Source organism: Protomyctophum parallelum (assembly GCF_964188405.1).
Source record: "Protomyctophum parallelum genome assembly, chromosome: 10".
Classification (NCBI taxonomy): domain Eukaryota; kingdom Metazoa; phylum Chordata; class Actinopteri; order Myctophiformes; family Myctophidae; genus Protomyctophum; species Protomyctophum parallelum.
This window is the reverse complement of record NC_139704.1, coordinates 1,203,763-1,230,000: the sequence shown is the minus strand read 5'-3', so window position 1 is coordinate 1,230,000 and position 26,238 is coordinate 1,203,763. Positions and strand designations below refer to the sequence as shown.

General features: G+C 43.1%; 2 protein-coding genes across 3 annotated transcripts in view; both read right to left on the bottom strand.

The window, feature by feature from the left end:
* The window catches only part of apmap (adipocyte plasma membrane associated protein), a 16,378-nt gene extending 6,761 nt beyond the window's left edge, over window positions 1-9,617 (bottom strand). For both annotated transcript variants that reach the window (XR_014569885.1, XM_083775534.1), the window contains exons 1-6: window positions 9,309-9,617; window positions 5,944-6,060; window positions 3,517-3,632; window positions 3,224-3,316; window positions 1,168-1,284; window positions 425-599 (exon numbers count right to left, since the gene is read on the bottom strand). Coding sequence is in view for 1 of the 2 variants with exons in the window: in XM_083775534.1 (XP_083631660.1) it covers window positions 425-599; window positions 1,168-1,284; window positions 3,224-3,316; window positions 3,517-3,632; window positions 5,944-6,060; window positions 9,309-9,400 (710 nt within the window). In the remaining variant the exon portion in view is untranslated. The remainder of the gene's footprint in view (window positions 1-424; window positions 600-1,167; window positions 1,285-3,223; window positions 3,317-3,516; window positions 3,633-5,943; window positions 6,061-9,308) is intronic.
* A 3,111-nt stretch (window positions 9,618-12,728) lies between these two features.
* On the bottom strand, window positions 12,729-23,236 carry LOC310865229 (uncharacterized protein; the record flags this gene model as incomplete). The annotated part of the gene is made up of 9 exons (XM_083774255.1): window positions 23,076-23,236; window positions 20,804-21,016; window positions 20,211-20,274; window positions 19,657-19,769; window positions 18,635-19,234; window positions 18,115-18,290; window positions 16,392-16,632; window positions 14,054-14,317; window positions 12,729-13,163 (listed from the first exon to the last, which is right to left on the bottom strand). The coding sequence occupies exons 1-9, from the start codon at window positions 23,223-23,225 to the stop codon at window positions 12,729-12,731; spliced, it is 2,256 nt and encodes a 751-aa protein (XP_083630381.1). The 5' UTR covers window positions 23,226-23,236.
* Between the last annotated feature and the right edge of the window lie 3,002 nt (window positions 23,237-26,238).

Below are 26,238 nucleotides of genomic sequence, written 5' to 3'. Positions count from 1 at the left end.
GGTACACAAATCCTACAAATGGTTTCCTAAGTGGGCGCCGGGATCAGACGGCAGATCTCGCAAACAGGTTGTTGACTGGTGCTAGATCCCACGAGAATGTGTTGCTGGGTCAGAGAAAGGTCATTAATAAAGTAGATTTTCTCCTGATTTTGTCTTTCTGAAAAAAGCCATTTTAGTATGCGTAGCTTTGTGTGGCTTGTGATGATCGGGTCCAATGTTTAGTTCAGTGACCATGGACCCACATAATGATTCAGAAGCTGTGTTCACGTTCACGCTACCATTGGAATAAATATACTCCTACCTTTCCACCGTTCTCCTAAAAAGGAGACTGCCTACTTCACGCAGATACGGGAAGTAAACCGGAGATGGCATGTCTTTATCTATTTTTCGTCTTGCCCAGAATGGCAACCGTCTCCTAACATACCTTCCATCTGCAGTGGCCTCCATGATGAGGTGCAGGTAGTTCCTACGCTGCCACCTGCTGCTGGAGTCGGTGAAGTACACCTTCTTGCCGTCACGCGTCACATCCAGGTCGTTGATGAAGGACAGCTTCCTGCCCCCGACCAGCCTCCCTGGAGACACCAGATTGGTGGCCTCACCTAGCGCGCACGCACATGCACACGCACACACACACATTAAAATGCTTCCAGTTGTACAGTCTGGAGCAACGGAAGCTCTGAAATTGATCCCCACTCCGTTTCGTCTTTACAGTCGCGCAAAAACCTCTTAACTCCATATTTTAACTTGTCGTGTTTTTTCGTTAATTAATGCCACTACTTGATCATACTACAGTGTCACACGAAAGTATCAAAAGTAGCAGATGTACAAGCTTGAAACGTGGTGCGAAGAGACACCTTTTTTTAAATACATTTTAAAATATATTTTCGTGAATGGAAATGACAGATGACAGCCTTTATTCTCGGCTTTCGGGAGGTGTAGTTCAAGAATACACCTAACCCCTGAAATCTTTCACAAATGATTTTTCTAAATGTTTAGAAAATTAGCTGAAGAATAGAATAGTGGCTAAACTGCTCCGCATTTCTCGGGGGTTCCCATAGGAACCCCCCTCAAAGACCTCTGGGGGTCCCTGGACCACACTTTGAAAACCCGCCGGTATAGATGGCCTCTGTCCCTCCCCCTTCACCACGGCAACAGAGGACCTCTCACCTGTGATTGGGTCAACTTCAAACAGCCCCAGGTAGGCGTCGGCCACAAACAGCGTCCCATTGGGTCCCGCTCGGATCCCCAGAGGCCGCCCACACGTTGGCTCCTCCTCCTTGGAGCCTTTTAGGGAAGTGATTGATTGATTGATTGATTGAAATATTTATTAACAGTTTGCAGAATTACAGTACATTTCAAGCACAAACTCAATACAAAGACTGTTAACTGAGTGGACGACCCAATTAAGCATTACACTTGTTTACAACAGGGTCCACCTTGTTCAATTCATCAAAACATTTAGAGACGTACAAATAGACACTTCTATGTAGTTAAAGAACAGAACATGAATTCATCATAAAGGAAGCAAAAAGGGAAAAGAAACATATACAGTGAGGGGAAAAGAGGAGGGGGGGGGGATTCAGATTTTACGGGGGCCAGTTTGGAATTGCAGCCGTCCGAGAGAGAGAGAGAAGGGCATGGTGAAGTTGTGATAAAAATTGTGATCACAACAAACGGCTTTGTCATAGATTTTCCACTTGACAGAAACGATTATGAATATATACAATAAAAATAAACGTTGGTTATACAAGTATACTGTGAATCAACTCACTAATAAAATGTTATATTGCACAAATAAATGTTCAGATGAATTGAATATGAAGGACCCCAATGGAAACAAGCCTAGGCTGTCTTGGGTTTTAAATCCTCTTAGCAGACCTTGTATTGAACTGTACCTTCCTGTGCTCTTTTTTTGCAAACTGTTTAAAAGAAATTATTCATTCAATCAATCAATCAAATTATCACCTAAAAACCTTGGTGAAGTCGACATAAATGTATAACTCGTTTTGTTACATGTACAGTAGATGCAGATTGAATACTCTAGCTTACCAAAATAATAATAGAAAGTCTGCACAGCACACACAGAGCTCCCTAAGTTTCAATTAACGTTGCCATATGAAGACGACTTATAATACGTGAAGGAGAGACACAGGAGCAGCGTGGACATTTTTATGTTTGATGACTCTGAGGAAATTGTAGTTCACATCTGTCACCCTTACTAGCACCTTTTATTAACAAAAGAAAAAGGCTTAAATGTCTGCTTAAACCACCTTGGCTGGTAATAAGTAATAAGTCTGGCTGTGTGCCGCGGGTTCGACTCCCGATCCCGACGGCCTTTACTGCATGCCCCCCCCCCTGCATGTGTCCCCCCCCCCCCCCCACAAAAAAACATTAAATGTCTGCGCTGCTCCAGTGTCACTCCTCCGCTGCTGTACAGTCCCGTTCCTGTGACGCAGCGGACCCGCCTTGTTCTGGGCTGAGGCGCGGTGGTACTCCTTTGTTCTGGAAGACTAGAATAATAACTCTGCAAACATGCAAAAGGAATGTTGAGCAACAAGAGCTTCAGATGACTCTCTCTCTCCTCACCCCAAAAAATAAATGTCTGTTGAGAGTTCAGTCGATGTGAAATGAGATGAAGACAGTCCAACGTTCACAGCTGTGTGTTCAGACATGCCGCACAATAACCTACTACACTCCATGAACCACAATTTTGAAATAGACGTCTAGTAATCTTTGCCAAAGACTTTGCCAAACAGCATATTTGATCTCTCAGTCAGAGGTTAGTATTAGTGAAATTGAGGGTTAGAGTTAGAGATTACTTGGGCTGCAAGCTGTGTGTGTGTGTGTGTGTGTGTGTGTGTGTGTGTGTGTGTGTGTGTGTGTGTGTGTGTGTGTGTGTGTGTGTGTGTGTGTGTGTGTGTGTGTGTGTGTGTACCACTACGACCATAGATAGATCTCATAGTGTTTGTATCTGTTGATGACATGTATCATTGTGTTTATTTATGTATGCTGTTGAATTGAATACTGTACAATGGAAACAAGTCCCCAGTACTTCTTTGGGTTATCCTTTTGGCTTTAATATCTTACTGCACATGCTGTCTACATTTCTGACTAATAAAGTATTCAATCAACATCCAACATTATGTGCATTTTCTACGAGGCCATGCGAAAATGCTCATATTCTGCGAGGCCACAAAGGGTTTAGTGTTAGAGAGGTTCTCACCACAGGGGGGTTTTCCCAGTCTGGTCAACACATGCATCCTCTTCCCAACCAGCTTTAAGATCCTCCCATCAGCTGTACCTGTATACAACACATCTGCACGCACACGCACGGTTTTGTCGAAGCACTTTGTAATACTTTCCATTGGTTCAATATTTGTTTAACCAACACACAGACGTAAAGGGTGTTCAATAGCATTGATTCATTGCAAATATATAAAAAAAATGAGTTAGGCGGTTTCGCCTTGAAATGAACAGGGTTGAGGACCACTGGTGTCGACTAATTCACACACCCACCTCCTATGCTGGTGATGGACTCTGGTCCAACCAGCTGGTCCTCAAACAGCCTCTCCGCCTGGCGAAGCTTCAGGTTGGGTTCATAACAGCCGGTCATCACAGGCGGCTCGCTGAGACTGTTCATAAACATGCCATAAAACAGTCACAGGCTGAGGCTTTGTTTTATGGGGTTACGGTTAGGAATTATGTTTAGGTTTAGGCATAGTTTTACTGAGGCTAAGGTTAGGAATAAGGTTTAGAGTTAGGCATTGAAGTCAGGTTTAGAAATATCTGGTGGCGACCATTCCGAGGTTGCTGGATTTGACCCGGGGCGAGCGTTCTTGTATTCTTATTAATTATTCATAAGCTCTTGTTGATACTTTTCATTGGTTCTCTCTGGCGTGACAGACTGACAACCATATATGGAGGCGTGAAGGACTGACTACAGGTTTTGCACGTTTTAATAATAGTCGCAAATAACTTATACAATCTGTATGGCGGAGTATGTTAACAGTTTTACTCCATAAAATGAGTTACCCGCTATTTAATCAAATATTCTACGCTGCCGAGATTGTTTTATTACCTTTAGAGCATACGCTGAAGTAATTGCCGCTTTCAACGACGAAAATCCGTGGTCCGTCGGCATGCTATGATCATCACCAGCGGCCATTACAATGCGCTACAGGATCCACCTCCATGAGGCACTGTAGTCCAAACAAACCCCCCCGTCCACTTACATTGAGCTCAATTTCCCAGAAGCCCTAGCAGCCCAGATGATGACTTGATTTCCGGTAACGCGACGGCCTCGTCATCAGGTCCCGGATAAATCCACTGTTTCTTTTGAATTATTTTAAAGCGGCGAATTAAACGCATTAAAGAAATGTCGGGTATAGCGTTTTACACGTGGTGGAACACTGGATTAAACAATTAGTGGCCGTCAAACTGTTAATGCAATATAACGTTTTATATAAATCTGTATATAATCTGTATGCCAATACAATATAACTTTACAATCTGTATGGTAGAGTGTACAATTGGGGTGGTTGTATTTTGTCTCCCTGCTCTTTAGATTGTGTCAAAGGTCATGTCTCACCTAGACACAGGCTAAGATTTCCACCCGACTGTGCAATAGAGTTGTTGACCCATTTTAGCAAAACACAAATGACTGCAAATCTAAATTAAATCAAAGAAGGGAAAATGGAATCTGTGCAAAAGTGGCATCATCAAAAACAGAATAAAGGGTGTTGTGTAAACAGCCCTGTCCTCATCTGAACTGGACTGCTCTGGTGCACAGCCAGACTGAGAGGGTTTGTTCTGTCTGTCTGTCTGTCTATCAGCCTTGTATGTGTGCGATAAGCAATTCATCTCAATGAGTCAATAATTCGTAAGAATGTCTGACCATAATGTACAATCAGATTTCTCTGTGTGGCAGACATTAGAGGAGGAGAATGGAGGATTTGTGGCTTCCACTAAAGTTTGGATGAAAATCATGGGGTTAAACGTTCCGAACAGTAACTGACTAAAAGCATGTCAAAATCTGAAGCGTTTTTTTTTGTGCTGCCATTTGTCCCAAAGTGACTGCAAAAGATTTTGTCTAAAAAAGCTTTATACCCTGTATATAACATGTATATAACGGTGCAATGTGACATATCTCTGTATAAACATTGCTGTTTTCCCATTTTCAACGTTTCTTATTATTATATTTTGACAATTTATTTGGCAATGTAAACATATGCTTTGTCATGTCAATAAAGCTATTTTGAATTGAATTAAATTAACCTAATAGATAACTAGTAACTTAATCTGATGGCTCTCAAACCCCTCCATGTTGACATGCATTTGGCCACTAACTTATGTAATACGTAATACAGTTTGACTTTTTTAAGATTGACTTCGCTGAAATAGGTAACATCTGATGAGTCAGCAGAAATATAGACAGGTCAACTGAATGTAATTTAGACTGTTAAAAGGGTGAGTCAGCAGTCTCAGTTCTGATTTTGCCACGTTCAGTATATTGTCTCTGTCGGGTGGAAACCTCATGTTACTTTTCAGGATTCAGACTCTGCAAGCTTGAAACGTGGCGCGAACTTGTAATGGAGAGAAGACTGCACCTTTGTGCGCTGTGTTTAGTTCAATAGGTTTTTTTCTTCATAACTTAACCCTATATATACTGTTGACCAGAGACCCCCCCAGGATATGTACTAGGTCTTCCCCACTCTACATCAGACCTCTTTGCTGCAAATAGCTCAAGATGTGAGCTTGTAGATCTGCTATTTTTAAAGACTAAAATTCATTTTCTCATGATTTTGTTTTATAAATAATTTATGTATATATTTTTTTTTCGTATTTCAGTTATACTGACATAACAACAGTATAACAAAATAACTGACTTAACAGCATTGGACAGTACACTCATCTGTGTATCTCTGACTGGTCGGAAAGGCTTACCTGAATACTTCTGGCTGGATGGGAGACTCTAGAATGAAAACAATCACAAGCAGAGGGAGAAGCAGGAATCCTCCCAGAGACAGCAGAGTGACACGGAACACCTTCCCACTGTACGAACTGCAACACAACACAAGAACATGAACGCCTTCAGACTGTACGAACTGCAACACAACGCAAGAACATGAACGCCTTCAGACTGTACGAACTGCAACACAACGCAAGAACATGAACGCCTTCAGACTGTACGAACTGCAACACAACGCAAGAACATGAACGCCTTCAGACTGTACGAACTGCAACACAACGCAAGAACATGAACGCCTTCAGACTGTACGAACTGCAACACAACGCAAGAACATGAACGCCTTCAGACTGTACGAACTGCAACACAACGCAAGAACATGAACGCCTTCAGACTGTACGAACTGCAACACAACGCAAGAACATGAACGCCTTCAGACTGTACGAACTGCAATACAACACAAGAACATGAACACCTTCCCACTGTACGTTTGTTCGATGGCACATTTGAACATGGAAAAATATATATATTTTGTTCAGTTTATAGCCTTATTTTTGAGGGGCTATAAACAGCTATATAGTGTACATTCTGTCAATGCCATTGACAATGAATGGAGAATTTACGTCATGTTTTTAGAAAATCGGCTGTCGGTATGTGTGTCGGTGTGTCGTTGGAAACCCTTGGCCAATAAGGGACCACCATTCTTGGTGACGTAAGGTATGTTTTAATGTTGGTATAAGGTCAATAATTGATTAGAGTGCCTCTCACTTCACACAGGTGTGATTTTTTATTTTAAATCAAAATTGCTGATCTACAAGCCCACAACGCATTGCAGCATGACATGAGAGCTTGTAGATCCAAGGATCTGGAGGATGAGACGTTTACAACTCTGGAGGGAGGCAAAAGGCAAGCCAACCGTGGAGACAATTTGTCTAATTTGAATGTTCATGGAGTGGAGCCTTGCTTTTAGGGCAGCCTTAAACCTTAATGAGGAAGTTAAACGTTACAGACGTTGCTGGCGGTCCCTGAATCCAACGCTGAGAAACAGTTGTAACGGTTTCCTCAGGAGCTTATTTGGGGTGCCAGGCGTGTACCTACCAGAGAGTAGGTTGTGTAACCCGGTGGTGTCAAGGAAAACGAACAAAGGACTCAATAAAAGATAAAGAACCCTTAAATGTGGGTTAAATTTGCTCCAACTTGAGATACTTCAAGGATAAAATAAAACACTGGGTAAAGAATGTTGAGTAGAGTGCTACAAGGCTGTAGGAAATAGGAATAAGAAAAGCCGAGGGACCCAGTGTAGGAGAGACAGACCATAGGAAAGCTGAGAGGGACACAGTGTAGGAGACAGACCATAGGAAAGCTGAGAGGGACACAGTGTAGGAGACAGACCATAGGAAAGCTGAGAGGGACACAGTGTAGGAGAGACAGACCATAGGACAGCTGAGAGGGACACAGTGTAGGAGAGACAAGACTGTAGGAATAAGAAAAGCCGAGGGACCCAGTGTAGGAGAGACAGACCATAGGACAGCTGAGAGGGAGACAGTGTAGGAGAGACAAGACTGTAGGAATAAGAAAAGCAGAGGGACCCAGTGTAGGAGAGACAGACCATAGGAAAGCTGAGAGACAGACAGTGTAGGAGAGACAGACCATAGGACAGCTGAGAGGGACACAGTGTAGGAGAGACAAGACTGTAGGAATAAGAAAAGCCGAGGGACCCAGTGTAGGAGAGACAGACCATAGGAAAGCTGAGAGGGAGACAGTGTAGGAGAGACAGACAGCAGTAATAGCAGAGAGATACATAGCCCTAGAACGGCTCTTGTTGTTACATACAGTATGTACAGTATTTCACATACAAGAGCCATAGAACACAGCCATATATTTGTGGTAGACCGTTACCATGTGCGGCATGAATGTGATAAATGCTCCGTTTGTACTCACCCATTAAATTATTCCAAAGACGTGGAGTGAAAAATGGTCCTCTAGTTTTATATCCATGTGAAAGTTCTGGCACAAAACGCGTATTTAGTGAATTATCTCCACTTTTTCAAGAGATGCACACGGACGCCTTTCTCTCCAGCGAGGGGACGATTTTAGATACTTCCTGTTGTCATCACAAATTGACCGGAGAAACACAAAAGTTTGCGGTCACACAATTGGCAGGTGGTGTGATTAATTACCCAGCACCTATCGCAAAGCACCTGCCAATTGTGTGACCCAAACTTTTGTGTTTCTCCGGTGAATTTGTGATGACAACAGGAAGTATCTAAAATCGGTTCATCGATATTCCAGTGCCCCCCCTCGCGCGGAGAGAAAGATGTCCGTGTGCATCTCTTGAAAAAGTGGAGATAATTCACTAAATACGCGTTTTGTGCCAGAACTTTCACATGGATATAAAACTAGAGGACCATTTTTCACTCCACGTCTTTGGAATAATTTAATGGGTGAGTACAAACGGAGCATTTATCACATTTATGCCGCACATGCAACGGTCTACCACAAATATATGGCTGTGTTCTATGGCTCTTGTATGTGAAATACTGTACATACTGTATGTAACAACAAGAGCCGTTCTAGGGCTAAGAGATACACTGTAGGAGGCCTGCTTTCGAACCAGACCGCAAAAGAGCAGGCGTAGGAGAGACATGCAGTAGGAGTTAATAGTTAGGGAAGCTCAGAGGGAGACAGTGTAGGAAGGAGATACAGTGAACATTATCACCTGTATGGATACTATACAGCCAAACTTGGCCTACATTGAATGTCCTGTTACTTGATAAATCGCCTACTGTTTACATTGTCAACCAATTCAAAATATAGCTATAGATAGAAGATATATGACGACAAAAGGCATGCTCTACTGTGCACACATCACATCAGTGATCACACATCAGCTGATCTGACCCAGATATTACACTGGTTTGCCTTGGACGTTACATGTGTCACCCAGACTTTAGTGACCCGTTTAATTGTGTGACCGACTCCATTGATAGTAGCAATTTCACAACATACAGAACCAAACAAAGGTGGCTAACAGTAGTAGTAGCATTTAGCTTTGAGAACATCCATCATGATCAGATCAATAGAGGACCTAAATGTAATCTGGTCGGAAACTATAGCCACAGTATTCGTGTAGGTCGCCGATTTCGGCGTAACGCCCGTCCGGCGTCCGACGATGATGATGCGCACCTGCTCCTAAAATATAGGTCAAGTTAACGGGAGCACGGTGCCGGTGCCGGTGCCGGGGGAGGGGGGGGGGGTGCTCGCTCGCGACAAGAACAGATCTACAAGCTCACGTGCGCTTGTAGTCGATCTGTTAAAGTCAGCCGAATGGTTCAGTTGGTACCTGGATCCCTTGTACTGTGGCTCCTGCAGATCATCTGTGATGACGTGTGGCCGGTGGAGCCTCCTGAACCTCAGACCCTCAGATTCATTCATGATTGATGGTGATGATGATTGGAGACCAATGCACCGGTCCTCTCCCGGACGGTATTTTGGATCCGATGTTCGGTTACGCTTTGAATTGGTCTGCTCCGGTTCTGTTCTATGTGAACAGTGGCTTGTTGTTGAATGGACCTGGTCCGCACACAACAGCGCACATCACCATCCTCTCCTCGTCATGTCAACACACACAACTGACAACCATCAAACCGTCAAGACAGACGTCAAAGGGATAAAGAGCTACTTCCTCTGCCGCGCTTCAAATTAAGAGCTTGATATATTATTAGATATTGCTTCGTTGGTTTATAGTGATTTTCTTGCAGTGGTGACAGGTAACTAAGTAAATTACGTGTCGTTTACTGTATTTAAGTACAATTTTGAGAACTAAACATTTACACTGGAGTATTTCCACTTTTACTTCTACAGTAGAAGACTAGAAGTAGAGGGAGTGCAACAAACCATGTACAACCCAGATTCGGCACAAACAAGGGACTAAATTATTTTCGCTCCTATGCCACCAAAATGTGGAACGCCCTACCAACAGTCATTAAGACAATCATGTGAATCCCTTGACTCCTTCAAAACCGCTCTCAAAGGGCACCTACGGATGGCTGCAATTCGAAACTGGCCTCTGTAAAATCTGAATCCCCCCACCCCCCCATTTCCCTCACTGTATATTTTCCCAGTGCTTGTATATTTTCCCTTTTTTGCTTCCCATATGATGAATTCCTGTTCTGTTCTTTAGCTACATAGAAATGTCTATTTGTATGTCTCTAAATAGTTGTATGTCTTTAAATGTTTTGATGAATTGAACAATGTGGACCCTGTTGTAAACAAGTGTAATGCTTAATTGGGTCGTCCACTCACAGTTGACAGTCTTTGTATTGAGTTTGTGCTTAAAATGTACTGTAAATTCTACAAACTGTTAATAAATATTTCAATCAATCAATCAATCAATACTCCTCCACACATCTCAGAGGAACATATTGTATGTTTATTCCTTGATGAATCATTTGGAAACTTGAAAACTAGTTACTATATTATATTTTAATCATTATTACATAACCACTTCATCCCTATTTAAACTTAAAAAAAGCTTTCAAAACATTTTATTATAATATTACTTTTGTACTTGATACCAAGACTTTTGTACTTTTACTGCAGTATTGACACTTAAGTAACAAAATGTTGTACTTTGACCACCACTGACATTTTGTTAAAATGACATGAAACCACACACAATACCACATCTTTATTTCAATAATTTAAACATTTAATCATGAATGTTTGTAACATATACAATCAAAACTGAAGGTTGTAGGCCTATACAGCATTTACATCTAACTATAAATGCACCAAGTCTCTGTGTGTACTGTACATCTGTAATCCACGTAACTCGAGACACACACGTTGCACCCACCACAGGGGGTGCAGTGCCTGGTGTCGAGTCGGTCGGACTCACGGTTGTCCGGAACCGCCCCAAAAAGGCCTCTGCCCAGGCTCTGGACAGGGCCCCTGCCCATTATCCATATATGGAGCTGGCCGGTTCTGACATCTGCATAGACTCCATATTTGAGTATGCCTGACAAAGAACTATATGGGCATAAAGGGAACACAATATCTGGGTGGGGCATCAATTTCCAACTTTACTTTGAAGGCTTAATTGTGTATCACACTGAAGCTGACTTCACCCTCTGAAGAGTTTCCGGATTGGTCTTTATCACCACCTGCTGCACAGAAGTGGACATTGCACTGCTAGAGAAACAGCAAATTCATTTTCAGATTTTTTTTCTCTGAATGTTATTAGTATCATTGGTGAACCGTGGTTGCATATTGTGTACAATATAAGAATAGTAAACCATACCATGTATCATATATATTATATACTATACAATAGTAAAACCATATTACCTATTATACCCACTATACCATATTATAGTAAAACATAACATATATTATACCATATACATTATAAGTAACTCATATATTCAATAAGGATAACAGAGACACATGTCTCATAATATCCCCAAAATAATAACCTTATATAGTAATCCGCCAACAATGTGCTCTTTGCCACCGTGGCCTAAATAAACCATAACACAATGGCAATGAAAGGTATTGCCTCTGCACAGCAGGAATTATTATTATTTTCTTATTTATATGTATGTTTATATATATGAATATGTGTGGATGAATGTATATATCTAAGGACAACATGAATGTATGCACTGTCTAGGCAGATAGATGTCCCATCAGTCTGCTACACGCCTACACGTGCACCTAAATATACAAATGGACTCCAGGGGTAGGGCCCGACAAGCCTATGGCTTCTCCCTAGCCCTTTTTAGGATATCGGACAGGACATAAGCAACGGACACTCAAAAGGAGTAAAAAAAAGAAAAATAAGTAAACTATGTGTGCTATGTATGAACTGTACTGAACTGTATGTCCACCATTCCGAAAATAAAACTTAACTGAACTGAATCTAGAGTTGCAATACCTATTCATCCAAATTGCATTTGAGATCTCCTTGTAACGTTAAACTCACCAACATTGCAACTAGGGAAACTCTTCAAAAACAAGTCATGTGGGAGAGAGCTTGTTTTATTGAACACTGTGCGTGATGGGGCGTCGCCTGCATCGTCGTCTTCTTTGGATGTCCCAGGTGTGGTGGATTTTTGAAAAGAGGATAATTCAAGCTTGCCCTACAGCTGCAATGTTGGTGAGTTTAACGTTAACAAGCAGTTTAACAAGCAAATGCAATTTGGATGAATGGGCAGTCACTGGATGGTATTGCAACTCTAGATTCATCCCATTATAAAAAAATAATCTAGTGTTGCAAATTGCGGCTACAAATTCATATGCATTTTGGCCGCAAACCGCCAATATATTATTATTATTTTGGTTCCTGAGCTCCTGCCTGCTAGAATAGCAGTTTAAATCAAGTTCAGTTTGTGTTTATATTTACTTGTTTGCTTGTTCATTGCATATTGATATTCATGTATTTTATTATTATTATTTTTTACTTATTTGTTTGCTTATAACTAAGTTACATCTTCTCAAATAAAGAAACTTTCAAAAATACGCCCTGTGATGCGTTCTGACTGAGGTTGACATTGAAAGTGCTAAATACTTTGCACCAAAACATTTGCACCTTTTTTAAACAAAACTATCGGTCAAAACATCAGTACCGGTAATTAGTAAGGATAGGATTCTTCAAAAATCAGGAATCGGTATTGGACCCAGCATTCTCTAATCTGGCTCTAATCATTATATTATTATATGTAAATAAAGCCCCCCCCCCCCCCCCCCCAAAAAAAATAACTCAAAAACCTAAATTGCATTTGTGGTCTCTTAAGTTCCTCATACAGGCGAATCCCTTGCTGCATTTCAAACAGTTGAAGGGTTTCTCTCCCGTGTGAACCAGCTGGTGCGCCTTCAGGTTGTTGGCCTGGTTGAAACTCTTGCCGCACAGCGTGCACACGAATGGCCTCTCCCCCGTGTGCACGCGGTTGTGGCGCACCAGGTTCTGCTCCACGCTGAAGCTCTTGCCGCACACCTCGCAGATGTAGGGCCTCTCGCCGGTGTGCGTGCGCAGGTGGAGGTTGAGGTTGTTCTGGGTGGAGAAGGTCTTCTGGCACTTGGAGCAGCTGTGCGGCTTCCCCTCGGAGTGGAAGCGCCTGTGCGTCTTGAGGTAGCTGAGCGAGCTGTAGCCCTGGCCGCAGATGTCGCATGGGAAGGGCTTCGCTCTGCCGTGGACCTGGGTGTGGTCGGGCGTTTATGGTTATGAATACATACATCACCCGATTAATCATTATTTGAGATAATCACAATTGTCTTGCATATTCGTTAAGAGTCCTTAGAGATTGGCTATTTAGTCATAGTTGTATTAAATATAAATATGGCCTAAATGAATCCAAATGAAAATGAAAGGTTTCCTTTTATGCTCTCAACAGTTAAATTAAATTAAACATTAATTGTCTACACAATTAGAGAATGTAGAAGAATTGTTATATTGTTCAACATTTATCTGTTATTATCTCTCCTATGTTACAACATCAAAGCATGGAATTGTGGACAAAATCTTGAGAGGCAAAATCTCATCAAAATGGTGGTCCGTGGCTCAAATGCCAAATAAATAATGGACCTTGATATGAAATAGGTTGAAAACCTTTTTCATATCAAGTAGTAGTTTATACCTACGTAGTTTAAAATTGTTAATCAGTTATTTTTTATGCCAGTTAATCGTTAGGTGAAATGTGATGATGGCGACGGCCCCTAAGGGCCGATTTATACTCCTATTTTAGAGCCGAATAAAAGTCGGTTCGGCTCTGTAGAGCCTACAATGTGACGTCATTTGGCTCTGTAGAGCCTACAATGTGACGTCATTTGGCTCTGTAGAGCCTACAATGTGACGTCATTTGGCTCTGTAGAGCCTACAATGTGACGTCATTTGGCTCTGTAGAGCCTACAATGTGACGTCATTTGGCTCTGTAGAGCCTACAATTTGACGTCATTTGAGGTTTGGGGGGGCAGGTACGGTCCTAAAGTCGGCTCTTCGGTGCTACTGAAAATTTCTGACGAGCCGAAATCATTTCGGCACTACAGCGCCGAAACAGCGATAAAATTGGAGTATGAATCGGCCCTAACCTGGAGGTGGGTCTTCAGTGCCTGAGCGGTGAGGAAACTCTTGCCACATTCCTCGCAGGTGTGTGCCTTCTCCCCGCCGTGCGTGCTCTGGTGCCTCTTCAGGTACTGCGCCGAGCAGAAGGCCTTGCCGCACTCCGTGCACACGTAGGGCTTCTCCCCCGTGTGCGTCCTCTCGTGCACCACCAGGGCGCTCTTCTGGCCGAAGCCCTTACCGCACACGTCGCACATGAACGCACGCACGCCCGTGTGCGTGTGCTGGTGCACCTTAGAGAGAGAGGGGGGAGGGAGGGGCTGTGCAATTAACCGAACATATATCGAAACCAGAATATATGCATTTGGCTGCAGGAATTTGAAATAGTTTCTTTCCAAATTAGCCTTAAAAAAATCATCTATCAGGAGACCACAAGGAGGGGTAAATGCATAATGTTTTTTAAATTGAAATTGTCAATACATTTTGTCTTAGTCATCATAGCTTAGTTACTTGCGCAAGCAGAGCGCGCAAGTAATGTGATCGGCCTGGTCCATTTGTCGTGACAGCCGTTCCGCCATTTCAGGACCCCCCCAGAAAAACATCAAATCTGTGCCCGTATTGCTGGACCAATGATGACGAAATGACCATATTTCTTACGTCATCATTTAGAGCTAGTCATACACGTATTTCTTACGTCATCATTTAGAGCTAGTCATACACATACGTGTATCATTTGGTCATTTCGTCATCATTGGTCCAGCAATACGGGCACAGATTTGATGTTTTTCTGGGGGGGTCCTGAAATGGCGGAACGGCTGTCACGGTTTTTGGACCAAAGTGACCACAGAATACCGCTAATCAACTTACAACTACACACTTTATACAGTATAGAGTATAGAGTATATATGTATACATATATAGTATATGCCTATATACTATATATATACTATATATATTTCTTACGTCATCATTTAGAGCTAGTCATACGTATACTATATACATAATCAATAAAAAATAATTTACCAAATTGTGCCTGATCTGCTGGGACCAGAGTACGTGGTGTGTATGTAAGAAATATGGTCATTTCGTCATCATTGGTCCAGCAATACGGGCACAGATTTGATGTATGACTAGCTCTAAATGATGACGTAAGAAATACGTGTATGACTAGCTCTAAATGATGACGTAAGAAATATGGTCATTTCGTCATCATTGATCCAGCAATACGGACACAGATTTGATGTTTTTCTGCGTAAGCCTCAAATGTGTGTGTATGTGTATGACTAGCTCTAAATGATGACGTAAGAAATACGTGTATGACTAGCTCTAAATGATGACGTAAGAAATATGGTCATTTCGTCATCATTGGTCCAGCAATACGGGCACAGATTTGATGTTTTTCTGGGGGGGTCCTGAAATGGCGGAACGGCTGTCACGGTTTTTGGACCAAAGTGACCACAGAATACCGCTAATCAACTTACAACTACACACTTTATACAGTATACTATATATATACTATATATATTTCTTACGTCATCATTTAGAGCTAGTCATACTATATACATAATCAATAAAAAAATAATTTACCAAATTGTGCCTGATCTGCTGGGACTAGAGTACGTGGTGTGTATGTAAGAAATATGGTCATTTCGTCATCATTGGTCCAGCAATATGGGTACAGATTTGATGTATGTATGTATTTGATATTTAGTATTAATATCACTATAGTCTAACATGAAATAGATTTAAAATTAAAATTACATTTTTAATTCAGTTTATATACTTTTTTTTATAGGCGTTTACATACATAAATTAGATAGGTAGTAAATAGTTACACCTAATAATTACACATTTCAAATGTTCCTTCACAGAGATATTGAGATTCCACCGTTTACAGAAAAAGTATACTGTATAACATATTTTAATTCAGTTTATATACCTTTTTTTTCCAACACATATAAATGATTTATTTGTCTCTGAAAAACAAAAAAGGGATCCAGAATATATCTACAACAATAAAACAGTATTTCTTATATAGATAGAAACTAGAATCATACTTAATACTAAATGTTTACATGTATAGTAGGTAGCAAATAATTACATCTAAACATTAATCATTTCAAACGTTCGTTCACAGAGATACTGAGATTTGACAGTTTACAGCGGGCGAAAACATTACATGCGCGCTCTGCTTGCGCACTAGTTGGCCATTTATGGCCTACTAGTGTGCAACAAGCAAGTATGCACTCGACAGAGTGCAGTTCTAGTTTTTATTTGTTTTTCAATAGTAAAAAAAGGTAGTCGACAAACATTTTTCGTCTTAGTTTTAGTCGATGGAATAGCCACTGGTTTCAGGTGATACGCTACCTTCAGATGACTGGCCTGGGAGAAGCTGCGCTGACACAGCGGGCATGAGAAGGCCTTGACGCCCATGTGGGTCTGCCGGTGGCGCTTCAGGTTGGCCGCCACGTTGAAGCGCTTCCCGCACTCACCACAGCCGAACGCCCGCTCTCCAGTGTGGACGCGCCGGTGGATGTTCAGCGCGCTCCTCCGGGAGAAGCCCTTGCTACACTGCTCGCACGCATAGGGCCTTTCCCCCGTGTGGGTCCTGAGGGGTTCAGGGTGACAGTCACCATCATTAAACTTTAACCTAATGGATTTATTGTTATACAAATAATTGCAATAAAAGCAGCACTATGTAACTTTTTTGCATGAATAACATTTAATTTTGTCCAATCTGTATAGTAGAGTATGTTAACTTTCCCCCCCGTTCAACCCTTATTTTGAAGAGCCAAAACCCGCGACCGGATGTTAAAATGTCACTACGACTGTGTGTGTTTGCATCCACTCTTGCAATCGGCGATGAGAAAGCCTGATTGCGTTCATTACAGCGTCAGCTATGTAAGTAAGTAGCCTTGCCGAGCCATGAGGCCAATAGGGAAGGAGCCTACAGTATCTCCTGTTTCTGTAGCGTGAGGTATGTCGCAGGGACTTACCCCCAATCCAACCCTTGATGCTGAGTGTCAAGCAGGGAGGCATTGTGTCCCATTTTTAGATGGTTTTTGGTATGACCAGGGGGGCAGTCAGACAGATATTTTGTGAAGCCACAAGGAAATCGGGATTTCCTGAAAGTCCTGTTTCCTATAATGGCCTGTTGTGGCGCTGTCATTGGGCCCAAAAAAACCCATAGCCCCATAGAAGTCCATGTATTTGGGCCCAACTTCACCTAGACTGTATTACCTTAATAAACATGGTCATGAATACTTTTTGCTTCCAGTCACTAGTTTAAAGTCTCATTTCTAATGTCATAATATTCTTTTTGGAAGATTATGGTCCCATTTATAAAAAGAATGACCATAAAGTCGCGTATGTTCTGAGGGGCGTGGCTACCGTTACAGTCTATGATCGGGATTCCCCACCCACTCGAGTCAAAATAAAAACCAACTAAGAAGAAGGGGGGGAAGTCCCGCCTCGTTGTCTGGGCCAGCCAATGGGCCAGCTGGGCCCAAACGGATCTAGAAAGATGGCGATGTACAATTCAAGGACTGACAGGCTTCATTTTACGTTCATGTTAGACCCGGGGAACGCTTTGTCCATATTTTTTACAGTCTACGGGTATGACCCGGCCGTGGATCGAACCCTGAACTCCCAGTCTCACGGCGGACACTCTAACCACAAGGCCACTGAGCTGGTAGCGTCAGCTATGGGCCCTGGAATAAAGCTTGTTTTGACGAGAAATGCAATCTGGGACAAGGAATTGGAGATAAAGGCGACCAAAAGAAACAGATTGAGCGCGGGCTCACGCAAAATTCAAGATGCCGCGCCCACACTGCTGTTGACATCATCACCTAGCAACCCGATGCTAATGTGAGTAGCATTATGACTTGATTGATCATAAGCACTATAAAAGACCAATTGCCGTACATCTACAGCAATGCCGTTAAATGGGTTAATACAATGCAACTTATACAATCCAATGTTATTATCGGTAGAGAAAAACTTCCGCAAACCAGGGGATGGACGAGTCACGTCAGGACTTCTGTGCTCTATAGTAAAATGTAATTGCAAGTCTGACCAAAGCCCATCATACCTGAGGTGTGCCCTCAGCCCGCTCTTCTGGCTGAAAGCCTTGCTGCAGGCGTGGCAGGCGAATGGCTTGGCGCCCCGATGCACAGTCAGCTGGTGCACACGCAGGCTGCGCCGCGCCGTGAAGCCCCGCTGGCACGTGGGGCATGTGAAAGGCTTGTTGTCCCCCGTGTGCACGCGCTGGTGAAAATGACATGTTATGATTTTATTGCAAACATAATGGTGATTAACGATATTATCACGATAATCAAAATGGCACTTATTGCTTACCACTTGAACACCCATCATCCCTATTCTGGGAAGATGATCGAATCGATTTGTGTAGAGTGAAATAAGAGTGTACCAAATGTACATACTTTAATTACTATAATTACAGGGTATATAATAGAGGGTTCGAGTGGTGCCGAATTTCCTAGTGTGTGACAGAGGACAATTTCACACTAAATTATAATCTCCATGATACGATTATCGTGAGTGTTTTGTTTTTTATCATGATGAAACGATAATAATCGCCCCATCCCTACCGTGTGCACACGCTGGTGGTTGACCAGGTCGCTCCGTCGGCTGAAGCTCCTCCCGCATGCTCCTTCCTCGCAACCGAAGCTACTGTGGGCCACCGTGGTGGGCGTGGCCGCCCGCGGACAGGCCTCCCTGTGGGCCTTCAGGCAGCATCTGGCCGGCAGCGCCGCGCTGCACGCAGAGCACTTCACCGCCGCCGCGCCCTCCGTCGGCCATTTTGTGAGCTGGTGCTCGCGGAGGTGGCCACGTGTGCCGAACACCTTCCCGCAGTGCGCGCACTTGAACGGCCTCTGCTTGCCGTGCACGGTCGCCTCGTGCACCTTGGCGCTGCACTTGGCCGAGAAGCGCTTGCCGCAGAGCGTGCACGCGAACGGCCTCTCGCGGACGTGCGTGCAGGCGACGTGCACGCGCAGGTTGCTGCGCCGGGCGAAGGTGCTCCTGCAGAGGGCACAGGAGAACGCTCCTGCGGCGGGTTTCTGCTGGCCCGCGGCGGTCTTCTTCCCGGTTCTCGCCCTCTCGCGGGCCGGGGTTGCGGGATCGCTGTCCTCCGTCTGTCGGGCTGAAGGAGCAGCAGGTTGTTGTTCACCTTGGATGTTCGCTTCCTCCTGGGACGATATGAAAGTTTCACATCACGATTATTGTAACCAATAATTGCGATTCTCTTCACTCTCTCCACTTTTATTAGTTAACCACTTGAAACTCCAGCATCCATATTCTGGGTGGAGCTTTTGCCAAAAACAGCGGATCTACAAGCTCACAACGCGTCGCAATACCACACGTTGTGAACTTGTAGATCGACTATTTTTGGCAAAGACATTTGGTAGAGAGCGGGGAAAAAATACTGTATCGAGTACGTTCTTTGCAGTTCTGTTTTACCAATTATAGAGGGTTTTGTAAGTGGTACCGTGATATGCGGCTCAGCAAATTAAAGGCGAATTGATCCCAGTGCATGACAGACGACAATTTCACGATATATTCAATCTCTGCGATACTAGCGCTTATGCTTTTTTACGTTTATCGTCCCTACCTGCGTCTCCCCCGGAGCGAGGACGAGAACCTCCTCCTCTGTGGGGAGGAGGAGGAGAAGGTGATGTGTGGGTTCCTCTGTGGGAGGTTCAGCTGCCGTGTCCGTCGTGGGCACTGCGCGTGAACAATCAACATCTGAACATCTGCATGTTGATCAAAACCATCGTTCCTGTCGGGCAGAACTATTTTTACGCCCTACTTGATTGATCATACTACAGCGTCACACAAAGGTATCAAAAGTAGCAGATCTACAAGCTCGAAGCGTGGCTCAAAGCGACGGGTTTTGAGCTTGTACTGTAGATCTGCTACTTTTGAATTTGAATCCTGAAAATGTGGACATATATTAAGTTTCCACCCGACAGAGACAATATACATACGAATAGCGTAAATAGTCTATGTACCATATAGACTGGCTATTTGACAAAAAAACTATATTTATATACAGTACACACACACTATAATAATACCAATGAAATTATAATAATGATAATGTAGAGGGTTTACTTTATAATCATTTATTATTTTAGGAATATGTTGGCATTGGTTTGTACTCACAGCGGCGCTCAAAAGCATCCTTTGACTTCTGGCGATGAATGAACCACTCTGCTGCTTCTACAGACTGACAGACACAGACACAGACACAGACACAGACAGACACGTTTTATGGGATGTCAATTTCTTTCTTGATATAGTAGCTTTATACTTTTCTCTTGCCAATTTTAGGGGGCCCGCCAACGTCTGGCTTTCAGAAATTATGTCATGTGGCAGCCAAGTGTATGGACTTTTAATGTTTGCTTTAAGCAGTGACGTCACATGGCAGCCACACTTTTTTAAACATAAACCTAACACGCCTAATTCTAACCCTGACCTTAACCTGAATTGTAAAAATTGCAACCGTATCCTTAAACAAATCTTTGTAAACCACGAAAACAACATTTCTCTTGTGGGTCTGCCATTTTGGACCTCCCGTGATGAAAAAAGAAGATCTACAAGCTCGCCGCTATAAATGTTTTACAAATCTTCACAACCTTGTTCTTTGGCACTAATATAAATATTCGGAGGGGTGGGTGGGGGTCCGTGGCCAACTTACATATCAAGTCGGGGGTCCTTGACATGGAAATGTTTGAGAACCACTGATATATAAACACCTGTAGTAAAGCCTGCGTAGAAACGCCCTCTGTGACTTCCATCCTCGGCTTCGCCTCCTCTCCGTGGAGCCCCCTCTGCACGGTGCTGTTGTCCACCTCATCTTCCTCTCGGTGGAGCCTCCTCTGCACGGTGCTGTTGTCCACCTCCTTCTGCACCAGTCTGAGCAGCTGCTCCGCCACCTCCCGCAAGAGCCTCCTCATCACACACCACAGCTGCACACATGGACAGACACAGAAGGAGATTTGTTTTGAGAGATTCACATACAATGTATTAAATTGATTGATTGATTGATTGAATACAATATACAATTCCATTTCATGCATTCAGCAGACGTTCTTAATCCAGAGGGATTTACAGTAATACTTCATTAACATTAACAGTTTGCAAAAAAGGTACAGGAGTATAGTTATACAATGCTAAAAGGATTACCCAGAAAGCCTTGAGGGCTTGTTTCCATTGTGGTCCTGTGTATTCAATTCATCAAGACACACAGTATAAAGACATACAATGAATGAGATCAGTGGTACTACTTTGAAGTAGTCAAAATACATGAGTATGTACAGTACTATTGGTCTCTTGGGTATGTTGCAGACCAGTCACCAGACCTATTGCAGGGCTGCCATATTTCAGAAAATGTCAAGAGTGAGACTCTAGTGTCTTAATGCGTTCGACGCCGTCCGAAGGGCGGCGGCGAAAAGAATTGGCCTTTTTAATGTGGATTTGTCCCGTTTTAACGTTGATATTTAACCTTAACACTGATGTCTTCACCTCCATGCCAGCTGCTCTCCCTGCACTGACAGCCTCCTCATGCTTAAAGTAGAAATGAAAAAGATATCTATCTATCTATGTATGTATGTATGCTCAGACCCACCCAGCAAGCCACACACATAGTGCTCAGACCCAGCCAGCCAGCCAGCCACACACATAGTCCTCAGACCCAGCCAGCCAGCAAGCCACACACATATAGTGCTCACTGCTCAGACCCAGCCAGCCACACACATAGCTCCGTAAGGGAGTGGTCAGTGGTTGCACCACTCAAAAAATCTTCAAAAAACTGAAGAGGCTACTGGAGATTGGAGAACCTGATTTGGACATGATCTGATGCAGGACAATGTCACTATGACAGAAAGAGATTCATTCATTCACATTCATTCACCCCATAATCTCAGTGGAAATTGGGGAATATGTTGTGAAATAAAAAGTCAGAAAACTGGAATGTGGGATAATGCCTAATTTTACATTTTCTTAGTTCAAACACATCTGTGGGCTCTCTCTCTCTCTGAACAGAAACAAGTCGCGATGCGGCCACACACACACACACACACACACACACACACACACACACACGACTTTGTCCCTATAATGTGCACGGGCTACTGGCACCGTTCCACTTCCTCATATCACGCAAGAGACGCCACACCAGTATAGAAGACGAGAGATGGTCACTTTGACACTTACTCACTTGTTGTAACTTGTGGGGGCTATATTGTCTTCCATGAAAAATATTTCGAAGCGATGTTAAACTCCGCATGGCTCATTTCCATGCGTCACAGTCAGGGACCCTGCCGACGATTTGGCCAGGTCCACTGTTTACCCTCCTCTTCCTCCTACTGCATGATATATCAGCGCTGCATGCAGATCGGCTATTTTACCGTACACATGAGTGCGCGTTATTACGCGGCGGAGCCGCGGAGAAAATTGTTATTTATAATGCGTGTGAAATGGCATGTGTGGCGTGGTGCGTGGTAAAGGGTTAAATTGCGTGACTGTCACACTCAAAGGGTGAGACATGGCAGCCCTGCCTATTGCAAGTAGCTGTACTCTGCTGATGTCACTACCTGCTTTGCTTCCACTATGTGGATACCTTGTATATTCCTCATTACCGTCCATATTTATGACACTGTACAGACAGACAGTCAGTCAGTCAGTCAGTCAGTGTACAGATTAACTTGCACATTACCCATGATATGATAGGGTACACACACACACAACTGCGCACATACACAATGGCTGATCTATTTATAAATAGTATACAAACCAGGGAAACAGCACGTTCAAGCACCTCGAACGGTCCTAATCCTAGCTCTAGTTATATCCTAGCTATGGTAATCCTATGACTTGAATCTTGACTAAAACACTGCAGCAGCATTACAGCAGCATCAAACTCTCAACTTGATCCCATGTAAGGACAGTCACCCTGCGGAGGATGACGATGATATTATTTATCATCGTCATCATGAAAAGAAAAACATCTAAAATATTATCCCTCACCTCAGTTTCCCTTTCCAACGTGGTGTGTGTTGTTTTCATGTCCTCTTTATCAGCTGTGAACTCCTTCCAAAGTTTTGCTATTTCCAAAACAGCAGCCACAACAAACCGCTCCATGACGTCTCTAAATGGTTCTTTTAAAAGCAACGCCATTCTTTCAATCTGTCAACCCGTCAAAAAAGCCAGCAGTTTGTTGTTGACGTAAAGTGATGTTTGTTGCGATTTGCGACAGCGTGCCGTGTAGGGCAGCTTTTACGACAACAGAGAAGTCAATAGTAGATGATAGCACTATGTCGCCCTCTGGCGGTTTGGATCAAATCTAATTTTACTCATTGCATTTAAATTTAATTTCCATTTGTTATGGCCATTGGCCAACAATGAATGTATCGAGGCTTGAGTTGTGCTTTCATGTGAAATGTACCCATTCTGCAAACTGTTAACTTAATACTTCAATCAATCAATCAATACATTTGGCAACCATATTTCAGTTCTGTGAATGGTTTATATATATTTTTAACGGAGACATCTACACAGTCTACAATACACAAGTAAGACGCGCAAACGCGGGAAGCGAACGCAGCTCGTGTGTGTGTGGTTGTGTGTGTGTGTGTGTGTGTGTGTGTGCTACAGCTGCGCCCTGTGTGTGTGTGTGTGTGTGTGTGTGCTACAGCTGCGCCCTCTGGTGGCGGGCGGGTGGTGTCACAGCGGGACAGACACACAGACATGAGCAGCAGGGTCTCATAGTAAGTGGCTCCCTGCGTTCGCAATAATAGATTATAGCAGCTACACGAGGGCTGGTTCTAGCCTGCCTAAGGTGGGCAGGACGAAGATATGGTGGGGGCATGGTGGGCATCCCTGCGGGCGAAAATGTTTCGGGGGGTCAAATCCCCATAAACCCCTGAAATCTGTAGAAAACTATGCTATCAAGCATCAGTTTTTCCATCTATCTATATCTTCTTCAGGTGGGTCTAAAAATGCTGCCCATAATCAGAAATTATTAATGCTAGTATTTTAGTGGTATGTTTTATATTGGCTAAATTAAAAATAAATATTCCCCGTAACTATTGAGACATTTAGATAGTGTCAAAGGTCATCTAGACATAAATGTTACAGCGCAGCTTTAACAAATGTAATAATTCTAACCATGGTACGCGGTAGCACAGTAAATATATACTGTATATCAGTTATTCATTTAGTAGGCTATTAGTTCGATATTAGGATTATGTCCTTTCCTAGTTATTATGTGGCCAATGACAGTTCAGTCTGGTTTCCGGCATACAGCATCCTAGTCTGACTTTGTTGCGACTGTAGGTCGCAGTTTACTATGAAAACATGCATTTCCCCGTCAGTGTCACGCCTCGTGTCACGCCTCCATATATGGTCACGCCTTGTGACATCACGCCTCATGACACGTCACGCCACCATATATGGCTGCCTCCATATATGGTTGTCACTGTCAGTCCGCCACACCTCGTGACATCATGCCTCATGAGTCATGACACACTCCATATATGGCTGTCTCCACATGTCGATCTAACATCATCAATATCTGCATATATGGAGCTGGCCAGCAACTCCACATCTGACCTCAAACCCTTAGATCTCCATATATGGAGCTGACCTGTTCTGATATTAGCTCCATATGTTATAATAATAAACAGTAATGGATTGCATTTTTATAACGCTTTTCTATGCACGTATACATGCTTATACTCAAAGCGCCTACAATGGTAGTTTTGGACCGGTTGCCTACCCCTGCTCTAATCTGTGTGTGTGTGTGTGTGTGTGTGTGTGTGTGTGTGTGTGTGTGTGTGTGTGTGTGTGTGTGTGTGTGTGTGTGTGTGTGTGTGTGTGTGTGTGTGTGTGTGTGTGTGTGTGTGAATACGCGTGCGTGCGTACATAGAATTATGTACGCATGGTGGCGCTATCATTAGGGTCGACGACAGAGTAGTAGAGTACAGCATCTTGCAATGGGTCTGGTCCACAAGATTCGATACACCACCAAGATACCCATGTACCTGTCTAAATACTTCCTTAATGTAAACGAAGTCCACACCCACAACACCAGAGGGAGTGCAACAAACCATGTACAACCCAGATTTGGCACAAACAAGGGACTAAATTATTTTCGCTCCTATGCCACCAAAATGTGGAACGCCCTACCAACAGTCATTAAGACATGTGAATCCCTTGACTCCTTCAAAACCGCTCTCAAAGGGCACCTACGGATGGCTGCAATTCGAAACTGGCCTCTGTAAAATCTGAATCCCCCCCCCCCTTTTCCCCTCACTGTATATGTATCTTTTCCCTTTTTGCTTCCTATATGATGAATTCCTGTTCTGTACTTTAGCTACATAGAAATGTCTATTTGTATGTCTCAAAATGTTTTGATGAATTGAACAATGTGGACCCTGTTGTAAACAAGTGTAATGCTTAATTGTGTCGTCCACTCACAGTTAACAGTCTTTGTATTGAGTTTGTGCTTGAAATGTACTGTAAATTCTGCAAACTGTTAATAAATATTTCAATCAATCAATCAATCATCATGGCGCTATCATGGTGGCGCTATAAAAATCAACCAAATTTGAATTTTCTTCAAAACACCTTTTGCTCCTCCTACAGATTTTGTCCAAATCTCTCAAAAATGATTACAGCTGATCTCTGGACCTATCCGATTAAAAGAATTTTGCATATCGTTCGAATTTAGTGGGCCGGGGCCTATTTTACAAAAAATGCCAGAAATCATGAACCAAACGTCCAATCCACCCGAAATTTGAATCAGATTTCACGGATGGTCTAATCAACGAGGGGCTAAAAGTGCAAAAATGCAAAAAGTGTAACCGTTTATTGCAGAAAAATTGTGTTTGTCATCATTACATCACCTTAAAATAACTTATAGGAACATTACAATTGTTCTTAGAAGGGTGGACCCCTTATGGGTCTGTAACTCAGAGTGGTTCCAAACTGGTGTAACGTGGGAACCATTGCCAACCTATGCCCTGCTACTATATTGCCCACAGCCTATTGTGTGTCCTTGAGTGTACTGAGTGTAATGTGTTCTGATTGGATCTCAGCTAAGAGAGTTATGTGTTGTGTTCAGTTCAGCCCGTGAGTATTAAGTTGTCTTCCGGATCCCAGAGTGTATGGTCGTCGAGTGAATAATCCT